The sequence below is a fragment of the Panthera onca genome, chromosome B3 (assembly GCF_046562875.1).
Source record: "Panthera onca isolate mPanOnc1 chromosome B3, mPanOnc1 haplotype 2, whole genome shotgun sequence".
Lineage (NCBI taxonomy): Eukaryota > Metazoa > Chordata > Mammalia > Carnivora > Felidae > Panthera > Panthera onca.
The window spans coordinates 120,933,278-120,952,800 of record NC_138344.1 but is presented as its reverse complement, the minus strand read 5'-3'; the positions used below and the strand labels follow the sequence as shown (position 1 = coordinate 120,952,800).

General features: G+C 50.1%; 1 protein-coding gene and 1 long non-coding RNA gene across 15 annotated transcripts in view; one reads left to right on the top strand and one right to left on the bottom strand.

Moving 5' to 3' along the window:
* The window catches only part of LOC132670126 (uncharacterized), a 277,363-nt gene that overhangs the window by 160,543 nt on the left and 97,297 nt on the right, over positions 1–19,523 (top strand). The window lies entirely within an intron of this gene.
* Positions 537–19,523, bottom strand: part of LRRC74A (leucine rich repeat containing 74A) — a 48,334-nt gene continuing 29,347 nt past the window's right edge. For 11 of the 14 annotated variants that reach the window (XM_060620358.3, XM_078447970.2, XM_078447972.2 and 8 more), the window contains 7 exons: positions 16,092–16,177; positions 15,458–15,652; positions 12,141–12,236; positions 8,779–8,925; positions 6,360–6,467; positions 6,140–6,222; positions 3,618–3,796 (listed from right to left, as the gene is read on the bottom strand). In XM_060620358.3, coding sequence (XP_060476341.2) covers positions 3,772–3,796; positions 6,140–6,222; positions 6,360–6,467; positions 8,779–8,925; positions 12,141–12,236; positions 15,458–15,652; positions 16,092–16,177 — 740 coding nt within the window. In that variant the 3' untranslated portion in view covers positions 3,618–3,771. Of the gene's footprint in view, positions 2,318–3,617; positions 3,797–6,139; positions 6,223–6,359; positions 6,468–8,778; positions 8,926–12,140; positions 12,237–15,457; positions 15,653–16,091; positions 16,178–19,523 lie in introns of those variants that run through there. The other 3 variants (XM_060620355.3, XM_060620359.3, XM_078447969.2) reach the window with 3 other exon arrangements.

Sequence of the window (19,523 nt, the reverse complement as noted above, 5' to 3'; positions counted from 1 at the left end):
CTGCTCAAGCCCTCTCTCTCTCTCTCTCTCTCTCTCTCTCTCACACACACACACACACAAACTTAAAAAAAAAGAATTATCTTGTGCAGAAATCTGGCAAGAATAATATAATTGTAGCTTTTATTGACCTTCCATTGGTCTTCTATATCATAAGCTCAATATAGACACAGCGTTATTGATAATTCTACAAGATCTGCATTTTAATAGCCCTCAAGAATACAGGATTGTTAGAAATTGTCCTATATCCTAATGATCTGAAACTGAAGACAAAAATGGATGCCTAGCCTTCCAGAACAGGGGGTTAGTGTGCTGGGTGCTGATGATACGGTTTTAATGTCCTGGTCTTAGAGTGGCCTCAGTAATTGGTTCTGAGTAATTAACCATTGTCAGTGCTGTTGATGCAAAGGATTGTAAAGCTAATGTCATTATCATTAGCAGATATTTCCCAAAATTCAATTGATTTAAATAAATAACAAAACCAAACAAAAACAAAAATCAAAATAAAACAGAACCCAAATCCAAAAAAAAAAAAAAGCCCAGTACTTAGATATTTCAAAGATGGCTGCTTGGTGTGGCCCCTCTTGTGCCCTGCAGGACCTAGGCCTCCCCTCCCCCCACCTCTCGGAAAGGAAAGCCACTGTGATGAGGTCATCCTTATAGGAAGCACTTATTGTATGCTAGGCCTTGGGTTTCACCGGCACAATCTCATTAAATTGTGGGGGAGGGGAGACCATTATCATTTCTATTGACGGGTGAGGAAACTGAGATTCAGAAAGGTTGAGTGACTGGCTCAAAGTCACAGAGCTAAGTGGGAAAGCCAGGCGCAATTCAAACCTCAAAATGTCCGGTGCCAGAACCCCGTATGCTTAACTGCTTTAAGACGCGGGTGCACAGTGCTTTCCATGTGCTTCCTTCTGTCCTCCCATCCTACCTCCCCTGGCACAATTTCTGATCAATACTGGGAGCAGGGACGGCCTGTCAACCTGACCTTCAGCAATCAGCCACACTAGAACAGTATCTTCCGCCTTTGCCTCCCTCCTGGCCTGCAGCTCGTGCTTGCTTATCAATCTAGTTGTTCCTCACTCTGTTGTAGACACAGTGTAGACAGAGTAAGTGCATTTAACCTCCGAGGTCTGGATGTGGAGCTGCTGCACAGAAGCCACAGGGGGCAGGGAAGCACAGTGGTTAAGACCCCAGGGAGCCAGAGCTATATTGTTAGGGCCTGCATCTCCGCCTCCCCACTTACTAGCAAGAAAGCTTGAGTGAGATGCTTAACTTCTCCATGCATCCGTTTCCCCAACTGTAAAGTAGGATAATAAACTCTTCCTGCACCGGGTTTCTGTGAGGAACAAAAAGCTACCACATGACGCTCACCGAGTTAGGGCAGGTTAGGAGGGGCACAGCCAGGTGCTGATTCCCTCGCTTGCAGCCGGACCTCCTTCAATGCTGGGCGTGTAGTCCAATGCCTCTGGGTCATTTTGACCCGCTGGCCTCTCCTACTTTGCAAGATTCCTCTACCTCCACCTTGGGTTTGCAGCTCCCGCCCACCAGCCTCCAGACTGGGCAAGCTGATGGTCAGAGGATGAGTTCCTCGTGCACTCCTACCCAAATGAAACACTGTCTCCTCTTGTGGTCTTGCCCGGCTCCAGGGTGGGCTGACTGGGGGAGGGGACTGAATATTTACGGAGTTTTTACCCGCCCACCCCTGATTTTCTGCCTCACAGCACCGGTGCAAAGTTCGCTGTTAGAAACCGCAATTCACAACGAGGACATTGAGCGTTGGAGAGGTTTGCCCAAGTGTCAGGCTGCTGGACACTCCAGGGCTCAGATTTCGTGTGTCGGGCTTTTGGGGGGTGGTGGGCAGAAGTTTGGGAGATCACAGAAAGTAACAAAGGCTGCAAAGCGTTCTGTAAGGATCTGGAAGCAGTGTGTTCACCAGGAATTTGAAGCTGACCTGACACCTAGTGGCCACTAGTCGGAATTACTCCAACTTTGGGAAGGTTTCCAGACTGTTGCAGGCAGGTTTTGACTCTGTCGTCCTTCACTTTCTTGGGATTGGTAATGTTGAGGGTTGGCCTGGAGGATTGCGGGCGAGGGGGTGGATTTTTAGCTTCCCTATATCTCCATAATTTCCCCAAAGCTACCCAAACAAAACATAACATTTGATCAGAAAATTGCTGCCTTTCATTTTTATGCAAGAGATACATTAAAATCATCTGGAGAAAACTTTGCTGTTTTTATTGATCCATAACATAGTCCACAATTTTTGATACCCCCTGGCTTCATAATCCTCAGGGCTCCACCCAGACACCAGCAGCTGCTGGACAAGAGACTTGGTGGGGGAAATTTATAGATTATAATAAACCTAAATGACACGGCTCCTGATTTTAAGGGGATTCGATTTATTTGTGGAGTCAAAGACATCTACATACCCTGACAAGTATGAGAGATGTGAGTTTCAGCCCACGAACCCCTTAGTGCATTTCTTTATTTTCTTTTATTATCCTAATTTTGACTCTGAGCCCCTCTGTCACCCAATTAATGGAAATTCAACTTCAGGCTAAGACCTTGAATAAGGAAGGGAAAGGGGAAAATGCACTGCGGGGAGGGGGTATAAATTATTTCAAATAATGATTCTGCCACATGGGCAGAGAGGCCTCAGCCTCCACTCCAGCCCTGGTGAAGCAAAGGGAAAGCCAAAGGCAGTGACTGGATTCCGAGATGCCGTTTCAGCATGCATCACACATCAGGGCTCTAAAGGGTCGGTTCCTGGTCACCCCCAAACTTTCCCACTTTTCCACCACTTGCCCCCCAAAATTGCCAGGTGAATGTGTTTGTTCACCCCATAGGTCTTTATTGAGCATCTCCTATGTGTCAGTCACTGTGCGGTGGTACAGAGATGTGTGATTCAGTCCCTGCCCTTGTGCATCCACAGAGACGACTGGCGGGGCTAATCAGAACCGGCCAGTTACCCATCCCCGCACCTGCTCAGCGCATGCTGTTCTTGACTATCCCTGCTCTTGTGCTCAGCAATTCGTGTCTCCTTAGCTTCCAAGGAATTTTAAAAAGAAATGTAGAACAGTAGATTCCCAGAACAGATTGGGAAGCCTTAATTTCGGCTGTCCTACTTTTTTCCGATGGAAGCGTAAGGCTCCACGCTCAGGTGGCGAGGTGGCGCTGGGCTATGACTACATGCCAGGTCTCTCTGTCTCCCATCCTGGGCTCTCTCCACATGACCCCTCAGCATTTGCTTCTAAAGCAGCACCCCCCCCCCCCCCCCCCCACCTCAACCCCGTCCTTGTTCCTGAGCATCTGCTCCCTCTCCACTGCCTCCTGCGTCTCCGAAATCTCTCTCCTGGATACAGTTTACATTTACTAGGATGACTGCCTTTGTGCACTGATCTCCAAGCCCCCCCCCCCCCCCCCCCCCCCGCTCTTTTCCTGCTGCCTAGCAACGCCATTGCATTCCCGATTTGTTTTCCGGCTCCTACTAAGGCCACCAAGGATGCGCCCCCTGCTGGTCGCCAAAACCAAAGGGCGCTGCTCCAGTTGCGGGGCGGGGGGGGGGGGGGGGGGGGGGGCCGGGGCGGGGGCACGCCACCTGCAGCCCAGAGACGTGGGGACCCAGGCAGACTTTATTGGCTCGCTCGCAGTCTGGCCTTGGTGTTTGTCTACGGAGGTTTCAGAACAGATCTTCGCCTCCTGAATGCCACCAATCGACTTGCCAGGACCTCTCCGTCGCGGCGACTTCTTTTCAGACCAGACTTGTTGCTACCGCTTCTCTGTTTTTAGGAAACTGGTTTGAAAGGTAAGGGGATAATGCTGAGTGCCAATGCCGCCTGATTGAAGGGAGTGTTTAGGCAGACTCAAATCCAAGCAGGATCATTTGTAAACCCATCGCAGCAGGAGGGTTGAACATGGGTAAGTTTTGGTGTCAGCCCGGGGAGGGGGCAGAAGAATCGGTTTTTGCCATTGGCAAGGAAGGGTTTAGCAGTCGACTGAAATTTAGAATGTGCACACCCTTTGGCCCAGCGATTGCCCTGGATCCGCTCCACCTTGTTAGAGAAGCATGTGTGGGCAAACACCATCTACAAAAGGATGCTGGTTATAGTATTATTTGTAGTAGCAAAACAATGGAAATAATTTAAATGTCCCTAACAATGAGATAAATAAGGAGACTTCTGTGCTATGAAATAGCACGCGGCAGTTAAAAAAGACTGAGATGGATCTAAATGCACAAACACGGAAAGATTGCCAAGGCATACTGGAAGGCAGAGCAAATTCAGAGGAACGTGATAGCATGATTCTATTTAGGATAAACAAGAAACCGTGTGTTTGTCAGTGTGAGGGTACAATAATGTATAATAAAACATATGTGTACTCGGAGCCTAGCACATGCCAGGTAATGTTCTAAATGCTTTACAGGCATTAATCCATTTACTCCTCAAAAGCTCCAATGTCATGGGTACTATTATAAGCTCCACGGTACAGATGGGGAAATTGAAGCTGACGGAGATTGGGTAACGTGCACAGGAGTGGAGCTGGGCTTGGAACTCAGGCAGTCTGGCCTCAGAGCCCACGTTTTAAACCACTACACCACTCACACTCACGTGTGCACGCACACGTGCACACTCGATGGCAAGTATGGGAAAGGCACGGAAATGTGCGCTGGGACTGTTCATGGGAGGCAGCATGTACCGTGGAGAAGAGATAAAAAAAGAACCTTCACTTTCTTCTTGCTATACTTCTGTGGATTTAGAATTTTTACAAGTAGATATTATTTGTAACAAAAATGAAAATAAAAAATTCACGCAACAATAAAAATGACCGCTCTGCTCTTCAATGAGAATAGAGCTGAGGGACAATTTGAGGTGCCCACAAGAGACTGCCCCCTCAGTTCCCAAGACACGGGGACCCAGACCCCAGTATTGCCTCTTGATGGCCACTTGACCTCATCTGCAAAGCTGAAGGGTTTGCTGGACCTGGAACCTGGTCTCTTGGCCTCTGCCTGGGCACTTCCCACCAGCTTCCCAAGGACAACAAGCACCACTTTAGGGGGGGACAGGTGGGGAGTTTCAGGACAGAGATGCGGTGTGGGGGACGTGCAAGCCTGAGACATCTTCAGAACGAGCCCCCTTGCTGGGTGACGTGTGCCAGCCTCTTAGGCACATTGTCCCTACTCTATCCTTACAAAGATGCTTGGGTGCTGTGGTTACACCCCATTCTAAACACTTGGAGACTAAGAGCCCTGTGAAGAGCTGCCCCCTCCCTAGAAGCAAGGTGTGCAGATGGGTCCGGCTGCCTTTCCTATCTTTGCCCTGGCTTCTCCCCATGGCAAGTATTGGAGAGGGCACAGAACAGAGGTCCAGGGTGGGGAGGCTCGGGGGGCAGGACCAGAGGGGGGTCCCTCTGATAGAGCTCCCTAAGGACTGGTGTCTAAGACAAGAGGTTGCTGGGTCCGTTGGGAGCCTTCATCCTTCACTGCTTACGGGTGATGACAGAACCGGGCACCTGGGCCACATATGGGTCATGACAGTGCCGGGCACCTGGGCCACATATGGGCGACCACAGCGTCAGGCACCTGGGCAGGTTTGGGGCCCCACAGAGTACTTGGCCCGAGGAGGTAGGGGCTCACAGGTGTTCTTACAGTTCTTACTGTTACACAGGCCCTTTCCTGTCTCCTTAAGGAATTGAGCCCAAGTCACAACGGCATCATCCCCTAGGCCACAGCAGAGCTGAGTGGCTGCAGTTTCCCAGCCACGTGAGGCTCACGCTTCCACCCTTGTTTCTTGCCCGAGTAATCCTCCTCTTTGAGCTACCCAGGCACCTGCCACAGACCTCTCACCACGCCAGGGCCTACCCACGTGCTCTGTTACGTCCCCTCCTACTTGGCTTTGACACTGTGTCCCCAGAATCTGGTCCCACAGCCAACAGCACATGGTTGAGGCTGCAGCTCTGCTGGGAGGGTGAATTGGAAGTTGAGGAGGAGGGCAGACAGTGGGGCCAGGGAGGGCGCGGCCAGCTGCTTCAGGGGAGGCTGTACCTGATCAAATGTAGACACCACTGGGACGCCTTATAGAGAACTGGGGGCCTGCCTGGGGCAGAAGCAGGATAAGATGGGCGCTGGGCCTAGACTGACCTGAAGTTCACCATGCCTGTCTTCTCAGCCAGCTTCTTTATCAGCTCCCTGACTTGGTACGGGTTCATAGGGACCTTGTCCTGCTGAAGAAGTGGATGGAACATGCAAAGTCAATGGAGCTCTCTGCCTACCCCTTCCCAGGCCTAAACACACACACACACACACACACACACACACACACACACCCCACACTGGCTGTTGCCACTAGGGTTCAGCACACCTGTATCATAGCTTTCCGGAAGTCACCCACAGACATCATCATTCTTCCATTAGGGTTCAAGCTCTTGAAGAAGTCTATGACCGTGATTTGGTGCTGGTCTGCATAGCTCTGAGAGAAACCGGAGACACCAGAAGCAAATACTTGACTTTGTAACATCTATTAACAACACCCCACCCCATCCCCACCCTCCACTGCCACCTTCCGCCAAAAGGTGGCCCAGGCTCCCAGACCTGGCAGGCCCAAGGAGGTGAACTTGAATAGAGACCTAGAGAAAGAGTAGGAATGAGTACGACACTGAGGACAGGAAGAAGGGTGTTCCAGGCAGAGAAACCTGCACGTGCACAGGCCTGGAGCTGAGTGAGAGCTACTGCAGAGAAACAGGGGGAAATCTTGTGGGGCTGGATTTCTGGGAACCAGGGGGGATGGGTAGGTGGAGAGGGTGGGGCTACAGAAGACCTCCCTGTGGTGGCAGCGTCACCACCTTTATTTTAGTCCCTTGGGCTTGACGTTTTGGAGTTATCATTGGCTCGCTCCGATCATCACAGGCCTCCCTTCTCCCAGCACACACACACACACACACACACACACACACACACACACACACGCACATACTTGCCCACATGCACCATGTGCCCAGCCATTTACCAAATCCTGGAGCTTCCCATTAGGGGATCTCCTACATCTGTCCCTCCACTTCCACTGCTATCCTCAGGCAAGGCACCATTCTAGAATACTAGTTAGCACACGGAGAATACTACCATAGTGCCTTCATTAGCATTCCCACTCTCATATTTACCCCCTTCAGTTTATTTCCCTCCCCATTGCCTGAAAGGTTACTCTTTGGTCCTACCGGATTCACCTTACCCACTGCTCCGCAACTGTAACTGGCTCCCGCTCCCTGTGGAATCCAACCCCAGCCCTGAGCCTAGAATCTGAGGACCGCCACATCTAGCCCCAGCCTTCCTGGGTAGCCTTGGCTTCCAGGCTTTGCAGGAGCCTGGAACCACACGGTTCTCCTGCTGGAGCCACATGGTTCTGTTCCCATCTCCCAAGCACACTGTGTGCACCCTGCTCTGCTCCTCTGCTAGTGGGAACCCTCTCCCCAGAACTCCCTCCCTGTCACTGTCACTGACCTGAATTCTTTCTTGCTCTTCAAGACCCTTCCCCAGGACATGTCCCTTTCTGTTTGCCTAATCCCACAGTGGCCTCTAATCTGGATTCAGATGGTATTTGCTGCCTTGGTCACTCATTTATTATTTATCGTATGATGCTTTCTATGAGAAGTTACTGCTTCTGTCCCATCTTTGCAACCAGATTGTTGCCTGTCCCCTCTCCCCAGAGGGGAAGGACTGTGTTTTACATCGCATATCTGGCTCGGTTTCTAATCTGAGATTCCTATGAGATCCCTAGAGATTTCTATGCTGTTTTAAGCAGGGGTGGGGCCCCCGCTTTCCATCCGAGATCTCCATTCCTATTCCCTGCATCATCCTCCATCCCTTGCAAAACAGGTGTCCCCTCGGTTCCATCTGATGTCGTCTGACTTGTGAAGGTACTCGATACCCCCCTTGCCTTCTAGAACTTTCCACACAACAATAATTGCCATGCAGAGCTCTTCTGTTTAGTCCTGGAAACTGAGGCACAGAGCAGACCAACCAAGGGGCAGGAGGTAGCCCCAGCGGCACACGTCCTCTAGAATCTACGTCCGCACGGGTATCACCCCAGGTAGCAAGCGGTCTGTATCCAGCTTCCCCGTCAACTCTGCCTCCAGTGAGAGCCAGGCATGGGAACACCAGCCTGGGCTGGGCGCTACTCTGTGAGGTGGTCAGACCAGAGGAGCTCCCTGGCAGCTCTAAAATTGTCTGGGTTTTCATTTCCATGGTTTTATCTGCCTCCTGTGATCTAAGACTAGAGCCAGGGGCAGGTCACCACTGGATATAAAGGATCTGAGGGTCCCACTTTAGCTGGAGCCACCAAACAGCTGTCTTCACCACAGGGGTGTCTTGGCATCCTTACTGGCTATTGGAAAGAGCTGGCATTTGTTGGGCGCTTATTATCGGCCAGGCATTGCTCTAAGCACTTCTTGTGTGTTGTAGAATTCAATCTTCACAGCAGCCCTCCCGGGGTGAGTCCTATCGTTATACCCATTTTCCAGGTAAAGAGACTGGGGCACAGAGAGCACAGCGACTTGCCTTCAGCCACACATTAACAGGTGGAGGAGCCTGGCTGGTGGAAACCATCCTGTTCCAAGCCCCTCCCTCTTCACCCAGATCCCAGATCCCCTCTTCCTGCTGAGGGGACCCAATATCCACAGGGAATATTCCATGTCTGAGACATTCCTTGTCAGAGAGGACTGTGCAGACACTTCGGGGGAGGGGAGACGCTGGTCCTTGGGGTCTCTGAGAGGAAAGCAAGGGCTCACCTGGATCAGTTTCATGGGGTTTGTCCACAAGAGCAGCTCTTTCTTGGCAGAGAAGCCTTGCACTGCCTTGTACGTCACGTCCAGCTGGGGGTGGATGGCACACACCCCATCCAATATTTTTACGAACTGCTCAGACACCAGCACATTCTGAGGAGGGGAGAGAGGGGACCCATCGTGAGGAAGGCATCGCCCGCTGTTGTAACATCTCCACCCCCACGCCCATCCCCCACCCCCCTGCAGACCAGCCGCCCCATCCAAGCCAAAGGCAGAGAGGTTTTTTTTTTCGTTTTTTGTTTTTTGTTTGTTTTTGTTTGGTCTTTTCCAGCTTGTTCTGCAGTGCTGCTTCTAGACTGGGAGAGTTCATCTTTCCTAGGGCTTGTGATTTGACTTGTAAAGTTTGCACATGAGTGTGATCAGATGTCCTAGTCGAGTGCCAGCAGCCTGTGTCACACACGGTCAGCTCGGCTCTGCTCTTAGATGGCGAGCATCGGTGTCTGCATGGGACAGATGAGACACAGCTACGGGGTTAGGAGACTGGTCCTGAGGCAAATGTCCTAAAATGTCCATTTCTACACCAGTGTTGGTCTTGGGAGCAGGTGCCCCGGACGAGGATCCCTCATTCCAACCACCTTGTCCTGGCTCAAAACCCATTGGGAACTCCCCTTTTGGAAGTGCCCTCAGAGCTGGGTTGTAGGCCACAGGAGAAGACATGGTCTATGAAGCAGTGTTTGACCAAACTGGGCCTTCACTGGTTCAGTCAGCCTGCTTCACTCCTCAGATGTGGTTCTGACCACTTCTGCCACTTCAAATAATGAAACTCATGCTAAAGGGCTGACGGCTTCCCCCATCCTGATCTGTAGATATTCTAGAGAAAGTTCTAGAAGCAGTGAAGGAATTCCAACACTGTTTAGAGTTACATCAGGAGAGATGATAAAAGAGAAGGAAAAGTGTAATTCAGACCTGTCTGTCCTGGCAGGCTTGTAAAATGCCAGTGTGATCCCAGCTTGTGGGTTTCTGTGCCATCTGGGGCCTAAACAGCACCATTTCTAACGTTCCCTCAGACACCAAGACAGTGACTGACTCCATGCCTTCCAACCTGCCCTGGGGGCGGGGGGAAGGAGGGAGAGCAAATGCCAACAAAATCTGGACACATAACTGAGACCCAGAGGCAGGGTGGGGTGGGAGCTAAGGCAGCCTCAGGGGTACAAGGTCAGAGCTGTAGGATGAGCGTAGAGAGAAGCCCCCTAAGGAGAAACAGACTGAACCAGGGGACAGACTGAAAAGAAAAGCAGGTATGTTTTTCTAATGTTTTATAATCTGTGGCAAACCTAAGTCCAAATTTTACTTATTATTTAAGTTCCAAGGTGTTTGGGTTTAAATATTCAAAATATCATCACTGATATAATTGTAAGGCATTGAAATCTTGGCAAAACGTCACATTTGTGTGGCTTTAAAATAACACAACAAGACTTTAACACTGCACTAGAGTGGGAGGCAGAAGCCTCGGCTTTACTCTTTGTTGTGCTTTTCACTTGCTGTGTATTCCTGGGCAAGTGATCCAACCTCTCTGTTTCAGTTTCCCTGTATGTAAAATGGGAAAGTGAGGGAAAGTTCTCGTTATGGGTTGAATTGTGTTCCCATCAAAAAGATGTTGAAGTCCTGGGGCGCCTCGGTGGCTCAGTCGGTTAAGCATCCGACTTCAGCTCAGGTCATGATCTTGTGGTCTGTGAGTTTGAGCCCCGCATCGGGCTCTGTGCTGACAGCTCAGAGCCTGGAACGAGCCTGCTTCGGATTCTGGGTCTCCCTCTCTCTCTGTCCCTCCCTTGCTCATGCTCTGTCTCTCTCTCTCTCAAAAATAAATAAAGATTAAAAAAAAAAAAAAGATGTTGAAGTCCTAACCCTTGGGAACCTGTGAATGTGACCTTATTAGGAAATAGGGTCTTTTTCAGATGATCAAGTTAAGATGAGGTCATTAAGGTGGGCCCTAATCCAATATGACTGTGTCCTTATAAAAAGGGGCATTTGAGGGGCGCCTGGGTGGCTCAGTCGGTTAAGCATCCGACTTCGGCTCAGGTCATGATCTCACGGTCCGTGGATTCGAGCCCCGCGTCGGGCTCTGTGCTGACAGCACAGAGCCTGGAGCCCGTTTCAGATTCTGTGTCTCCCTCTCTCTCTGCCCCTCCCCTGTTCATGCTCTGTCTCTCTCTGTCTCAAAAATAAATAAACATTAAAAAAATTTTTAAAAAGGGGCATTTGAATACAGAGACAGACGTGCACACAGGGAGAGCGCCATTTGAAGCTAAAGACAGAAATCAAGACGATGCTCCCACCAAGCCAAGGAACACCACAGATTGCCACCAAACCACCAGGAACTGGCAGGAGCACAGCACGCATTCTTCCTCGTGGTCCTCTGAAGGAACCAGTTCTACCATGACCTTGATCTTGGGCTTTGGTTTACAGGACACTGAGACAATACATTTGTGTGGTTTGAACAGCTCTAGGACATGGGTGCACTCTACCTGCCTCCCAGAGAAGGATCAAATGAGCCGAAGCCTATAAAATCCCTTTGGGGGGGAAACCGTATAAAGTGGCGGGCGGGTCTAGGATATTGTTTTTACCAGCTATCACCTCTCTGAGGATTCAGGCAAGAATACCTGGTCCAGTGAAGTCACCTCCTCAGGCCTTCCTCCTCCACCAGGGGGCCTTACCTTCAAATTCTACTCAGTCAGCCAAGTCACGAAATAAGAATACAAGTTATTACATGTTTTAGGACTCAGATTCTAAAAGTTCTGTGATTCTGGGAGCGCCTAGGTGGCTCAGTCAGTTAAGCATCCATCTTCGGCTCAAGTCATGATCTTACGGTTCATGAGTTTGAGTCCCGCATTGGGCTCTGTGCTGTCAGTGCAAAGCCTGCTTGGGATTCTCTCTCTCTCCCTCTCTCTCTGCCCCTCCCCCACTTGCACGTGCTCATGCATGCTCTCTAAATCAATCAATCAATACCAAAAAAGTTAAAAGTTCTATGATTCTGGAACCATTCTGGGGCCCAGGGCTGTCCATCAGCAAAGGTGGCAGTGAACAAATTCTGTTCTGGGGGCCTCTCACCTTTGATTCTGGTGTTTCTGCTCTTAGACCCATCAGGATCTGGTAAATGATTTCACACCACAATGTTATCGACCGAATGGCTACTCCTATTAAAAGGACCCCAAGAGAAGGCCAAGTCGTACTCTAGAAGGAGTGACCTTTTCATGGAGTATTTGTGTGAGGGCCCATGAGGGGACAGAGCTGTTGGCACCTGCCAACATAGCATGGCCGTGGTACCTGGCATGCTCCCTGGTGCAAGCAACCACGATCTAATCACTTACAGAAATGTCAATCTCCTCCATCTTGGATTTGGGGTTCCTCTTGATGGACAGGATAAGTAACGTAGCCCCATCCATACTCACAGGGTTCAGGAAAAGCTGTGGGAGGAGGGGCGAGACAGAAGGAGGACGAGCTGGCTATAGGAGAGCCTGGCTCAGAGTGTGGCTTCCATTTCTTCCCATCAAATCGTAATCTCTATCTTCCACCCAGACTCCTCTGTAGGCATCTGTCTCCCTGTCTGTTTGTCCAGTCATCCATCCACCTACCCATCTCACTGCTCATCTATCCATCCATCTATCCATCCATCCATCCATCCATCCATCCATCCATCCATCCAGCAAACATTTATTGGAGGCCTGCCGTGTGCCGGTTGCTGGGTTGAGTGCTAAGGGATGCACAGGCAGATGTGACAAGGTCTCTGCCCTCACGTAGCTTACACTCTAGAGGGGGACACAGGCAAACAAGCACATAGCATCAGACGTGTGGGGAGGGCAGTGACAGAGAGGTACACACTGGTACTGCAGGAGCAAGGAAAGGGGCATCTGGTACAGTGGAGGGGACACTGGAACTAAGCCTTGCGGGACTAATAGGGATTATTCTGGTCTGAAGAAGCAGGGCTAGGACCAGAGGAGGGAATGAGATGCACCAAAGAAGGCAAAGGGGAGGCAAGTGCAAAGGTGCAGAGGTGTTTGGGCAATAGCAAACATTTCATGAGCAGGAGCAGAAAGAACGAGGCCACAGAACAGGGCTGGGCCAGATCACGGGGACCACGTGGACTTAGCTAAGCACTCAGGGCATTATTCCAATGGGGCTGGGAGCCAATGAAGCTTGGTGTGGTGCTTCACAGCAAGGAACATAGATCCCAGTGGCTCTGCTTACTAGCTTTCTGGCCTTGGGTTATTTCCCTGGCCACTGGGCACCTATCACTTAGGGCTACTCTGAGGATCCAATAAATCAATTCAAGCAAAGTATTCAAGAGAGTGCTTAGTACATAGTAAGCAGCAAACGAATGTTAGTTAATACTGTTGAAGGCTTTCCACCGGGTGGCTTCTTGATGAGGCAGCCAAAACTTTGAGTATCTACTATGTGTCAGGTGTCTCCCGGGCTCTGATGGACTCCAGAGCGAAAACACAGACTTTGTAGGGCTTAGCTTCTAGAATCCTTTGCTTGACTCCCTTCCCTGGGAACATCATTATTTTTCCAAGAGTAGGGAAAGGAGGGTGGCACTTGATGTGTTTAAAACTTTTTCTTGGGGTGCGAGCCTGGCTCAGTCAGTAGAGCGTGTGACTCTTGATCTTGGGGTTATGAGTTCGAGCCCCACATTGGGCATGGAGCCTATTTAAAAAATAAAAATAAATCAATAAAATTTTTTTCTTTCATTTTAAAACATTTACAAATTTTAAGTATATTTAAACACGGGACAACGTGTTTAAACATTTAAACAATGATGCATGGTCATTATAGAAAAAATCCAAAAAGAGGTAGAAAAAAATGTTAAAATCACCAGTACCGCCACCAATTACAGAAAATCCCTATTGCCATTTTGTGGAGGCAACCTTTCAATCTTGGAAGATGCAGGTTCTCTGCACTTTCCTTGGCTTCACGGTTCCACGGAGGCTGAGCCACTGGCAGGCTGCATCAGTCTCTCTTCTCTGAGTTACTCCTCCTCCCGCTCTGGTCAGGCCTCGTTCCCAGCTCTCACTGTCACTAGACAGTCACCATGCTCCCTCCAGTGCTGGCAATCTGACTTCCTCTTCGCAGCTCTAAGGTGCTTGTCCTCTCGGATGGCAGCTCATTGTTGCTGATTTCTTTTTTTTTTTTTTTTAATTTTTAAATGTTTTTATTTATTTTTGAGAGAGAGAGAGAGAGTGAGCGAGCATAAGTGGGGGAAAGGCAGAGAGAGAGAGAGAGAGAGAGAGAATCTGAAGCAGGCTCCAGGCTCTGAGCTGTCAGCACAGAGCCTGACGCGGGGCTCAAACTTGTAAACCACCATGAGCCGAAGTCAGATGCTTAACCGACTGAGCTACCCAGGCGCCCTATCGCTGATTTCTAACTCCCGTCCTTCTCCACCAGCACCCCCACACCTGTGGTCCTCCCGAATCGCCCCCACATCTTGAGGAATTTGAACTGCAGCGGGGAAGCCTGGCAAGGCTGACTTCCTTGCCTCTCGAGCTACATCACCCGAGCGAGTCACAGAGCCTCAGCTTTCTCATCTGACAGGGGAGCTAGTGGAGCGCACGTCGGAGGGTCGGGCTGTGAGCCAGCAGCAAACCACCTGTCTGCCCCTGGCTCACGGCAGGAGCCCCAGAAAGGGGAGCCGGTAGTGGAAGTCCTCATCTTTCTTCTGTTTTCCAGCGACCCAGGAGCTGCCATGTTATACATTAGCGTCTATAAGCCAATCAACTTAAAATGAAAGATGGATCCACTCATTCACTTAGCTGACATTCATCAGGCATCTCCTATATGCCCAGCACTAAGCTAGGCCCCGGGGGGAATAGTAATGGGCAGGACCAAACACAGTGTTCGCTCTCAGGAAGCTCTCACACCGGTGGAGGTGACCAGTCAACTAGTCACTGAAATGAGAGTATAAGGAAGAATCTTGAAAGAAACCCCCGAGGCCGTGGCTGGACAACAAGGGAGAGCATGGGGTAAACTGAGGCTGGAGAAGCACACCGGGGTGAGAGAACTGGACTTGCACCACAGGAGGCCACGGGGTGGGGAGTCTAAACTGGAGGGGACTAGATGGGGGGTGGGGTGGAAGTCAGACTTCTGCTCAAAACTGGCTTCAGGGTGAAGCAGAGTCTGGAGGAGACCCAGATGGGAGGAAGGAAGACTGGTTAGGAGTTGACATCATGCACCTGGTGACAGCAGAGGGTGACATTAGGTTTACAGGAGAGAGACAGTCAAGAACCTACGCACATGTGAAACATAAGGTGAATTTTCCCAATGATTCTCTCCAGCAATATGCAACTCCATCACCCTGCTCTCCCCACCCTCCCCCCACAGATACACACATACACACACACGGATGCGTGGACGCACAAGGACATAGGGACACGCACTGATACACACACACGGGCACAAGGATGCATAGACACACACATGGATGCACACACACAGATGAACACACATAAGCATGTGGATGTATACACACAGATGCATGGGTGTGCACGCACAGATATATACACGGATGCAGGCACACAAGCGTGGACACGTGGGTGCCATGGAAACATGGACGCACAGAGAAGCATGGGCGTGCACACATGCACAAGGACACACACACAAAGTGGCCCATCCCCAGCTTAAGTAAAGACTTTACCTTCAGAACTTTGAGGCTCTCATTGAACTCCAGTCCTTTGCTGATTTTGATGACTCCTTCGTTGCTGATGTCATTGCTGCTGATGTCTATGTAGACCAGAGAGTTGTTGAGCCTGAGGACCTCTCCCAGGGCCGTAGCCCCCTCGTTCCCAAAGCCGTTCATAGAGAGATCCAGTTTCTGCAGGGTTACATTAGTCTCCGGGGAGGAAAAAGAACAGCACCAGCCTCAAGGTTGCATGTGACTCACCCAGCCAAGAGGCCCTGGTTTCTCTCCCCTGCTGCCATCCAGACTGGGTGCTCAGTGGCCCCCAGGAGGGAGAGCTCAGTCAGATCCCTCCCAGCGGGGGGAGTCAGAGTCTGGTCATTCTTTACCCCTTAATTAAACTGCCCTCTTGAAGTATCCCCAAAGATGACACCAAGACCCCAGCAAGGTGAACCAGCTGAAGTAGGATTTATCCTAAAGAAGAAGGCACATCCAGGAATTGGGGAGGGATGCTAACAACGTGAAAGCACTTGATGAGAGCTCAGTGTGTACTCATCAGGGGGGGTCATGAGGAAGAGGTTCAAGACGGTGGGATGCGAAACACTGACCACCCTCACTGGTTTCAACACACCACTGCCAGAGAGAGACTTACCCGGAGACCATTGCACAAGGCCACAGCTCCCCGTGTGTAGAAGTGATTCCAGCTCAGATCCAGTGACTGGAGTCCTATATTGAGGGCTAGAGGAGGGAGGGAATCATCCCAGCATGCCCCAAATCCCAGAGAACCCACTCTCAGAGTTGACAGATAGCCATGACATTGGGGAATAAGGACTACTCAATACTCACTCAAAGTAAAACTCTGGGACAATAATTTTTCCATTATTCATTTAAACCCAAAATTGTAAGATGATTCCCAGTGTTGGCAGTAATGTAGTAACATAATCATACTCCTGTATCGCAGGTGGCAAGCAAATTGCCACAATTTGGCAAATGTGAGGTGGTCACAGATATTTTGCCATCAGACTGTGTGTACCCCTTCACACAGCAATATCACCCTGAGGCTCTTCCTAAGGAGACAGTGCAGGATATAAGAAGAGTGATTTATCAGGTGTTTATCATGGCATCACTTATAAAAGTAACATTCATGACTCACAGGGGAAGGGTAAAGTACAGAATAAACATCCATTTGGTAGAATGTTGTGCAACCATTACACTAGGAAGAGAGAGCATGGAGAACAGGGGTTGCATTTAGGGAGGGAGGCTGTGGTGGGCAGGGCATATGACCCCACGTGATGTGTTTTTCCTGGAGAACTTCAGGAGCAGAGGTGGCTCCAGAAAGCTTTCGGGACACTATCACTTGTAAGTGCTGCAGCATCAGGCTTGTCTAGAAGCTGACTTGCACAGACGTTTTAACTTGCATAGAACTTTTTAACTTAAAAATATTTTTCCTTATGTGCTGCGTAGGGTTGGGGAAAACATCATGTGGAAACACATCATCATCCTTATTTTTATTGGGGAGGGCGGATATGCTGAGGACACTGTTGGAAGGACGCTGAAGCACTCCTGACGTTTTACTGGGTGGGAGGCATGGCCTTCAACCCTCAGGCCCAGGACGATGTCTTACTCTATTTTCTTCTCCATGGTCAGTGCCCTGTGTGCTGGTTGTGGGTCTCTTGTGTCAACAACCAGGAGCTACTTTGCATAAAGTGAACACCATATCTTATTTTGAGAACAAACTTTCTCCTGCCTTCATCCTCTCCCTCATTCTCTCTCTCCCTTCTTAATGTTTTTTTTGTTTTTGAGAGAGAGAGAGTGTGTGTGTGCAAACTGGGGAGGGGAAGAGAGAGAGGGAGACACAGAATCCGAAGCAAGCTCCAGGCTCTGGACTGTCAGCACAGAGCCCAATGTGGGGCTTGAACTCAGGAACCGACTTCAGCTCAGGTCATGATCTTGCCGTTTGTGAACTGGAGCCCATCAGGCTCTGTGCTGCCAGCGGGGAGCCTGCTTCAGACCCTGTCTGCTCCTCCCCAGCTTGCCCGGGGCATGCTCAAACATGCGTGCGCGCGCTCTCTCTCTCTCTCTCTCTCTTTCAAAACAAATAAACATTAGAAAAAAAGTTGTTTTAAAATTTAGATTTTTTTTTTTAAGATTTTATTTTTAAGTAATCTCTAGACACAACATGGGGATTGAATTTACAACCCCGAGATCAAGAACCGCAGGTTCCAACTGAGCCAGCCGGGCACCCCTAAAATTTAGTTTTAGAATATTTAAAAATCAGTTTTCAGATGGACTCAAATTGCCCCATAATGCTTGCAGACTTGCTCCTTCCCTCAGACCTGCCGGCCTGAACCCTCTCTCCAGGAAGGTGCTGTTCACACATCCCTGAGGGAGCGGCAGCAGAGAGATGGGAGAGCTCCCCCCTCCCGACAGGACAGACTCCCCGCCCCCGCATGCTCGCTCCTTCTCCTCGCTCTATTAGCGCTGCACCCTGCCTGTCGGTTCCAGTCTCCGTGGCCGCCAGCCTTTTCAAGGATTCTGCTCCTGCCACCATCTCCTCTTCCTTCCCCAGACGCGTATCTTCCTTCCTTCCTATCAGCATCTTCCATCCTTGGGAACCTTCCTCCCTCAAACCACCCATCTTTCTGGCGCAGCCTCTCTCAGTGGGGCTTCTGCAGGTGCCCACGTTGCCTTTCACTTTTTTGCGTCCCATTTTCAACTCCACCCCCTGGGGGCGGGTCTCCACACTCATGGCACTTGTCAAGGTCACCAATTATCTCCATGTTGACGAGTCCTGTGGTCACTTTTCTGACCTCATCTTATTTAACCACTAGCAACACTTGACCCCGCCGAAGATTTCCCCCTTCTTGAAAGAATCCCTTACTTGGCTCCTGGATACTTCACCTTCCCCCTCCTTGACTGACCACTCCTGCTCAGGTTCCTCCTCCCTGCCTCTGGTACACCTAAAAGTGTCAGAGTGACCCAGGCAGCGATGGGACAGCTGCCTTCTCAACTCTATCCACACTCCTTGCCAGGATCTCATCTCGCCCTGTGGTTTTAAATGCATTGGAATGTCTATAACTCCCAGATGCGTATCTCCAGTCCTGCTCTGCTCACCAAGCTCTAAACCCATATAACAAATCAGGTGTCTCCATGTAGATGTCAACAGGCAACACAAACATCACATGGCCAAAATGGGAATTTTGGCTCCTGACTCATGTCCCTCCATACCTGTTACTCCCTGAGTTTTCCCTCCAACCACTTCCTGAAACAAAATAACCGGGCATCTATCTTTCTCCCTTTCCTTTGTTCTGCACATCAGCAAGTGGGTTTGGCTTTACTTCCAAAGTACGTCTGGATCCATTCACTCCTCTCTATCACTACCTCCTCCCTCAGCTCCAGCTATTGTCCTGTCTTGCCTGGACTACGGCATTAGCCTCCTAACTGGCCTCCCTTCTTCCATTTTTTTTTTAAGTGTCATTAACATACAATGTTATGTTAGTTTCAGGTGTACAATGTATTGATTCAACAATTCTATACATTACTTAGCATTTACCATGGTAAGTGTATCACCATCTGTCGCCAAACAATGCTATTACAGTACTGTTGACAATATTCTCTATGTTACACTTTTCATCTCCATGAGCTGGAAGTGTGTACCTCTTAATCTGCTTTGCCTATTTCACCCATGCCCCCCCTTCCTTGCCCCTCCTTCCTCGCCCCCCCCCCCCGCCCCCCTGCTGCTCCTGGCAGCCACCACTTTGTTCTCTGTATTTAAGAGTCTGGTTGTCATCAGTTGTGTTCTTCATAAAACTGCGTAAAACTTCACAAAACAGTTCCTTAGAGGAACTGCAAATCAAGCCATGTCACTCCCCTGCATTAACGTCCTTCAATGGCTTCTCAGCACATGGAGAATAAAATCCAGATTTCATGCACCTCATGGCCCACAAAGCCCGACCTTAGCGGCTGCAGGCCACCTTGGTGACCTCCTCCTTCCATTCCCTTCCCCTGCTCTGCTGCAGCCACAGGGTTCCACCCCCTGCCCCCCCCCCCACCCCCCCCACCCCAGTCCGTTCTTTCCGCCTGG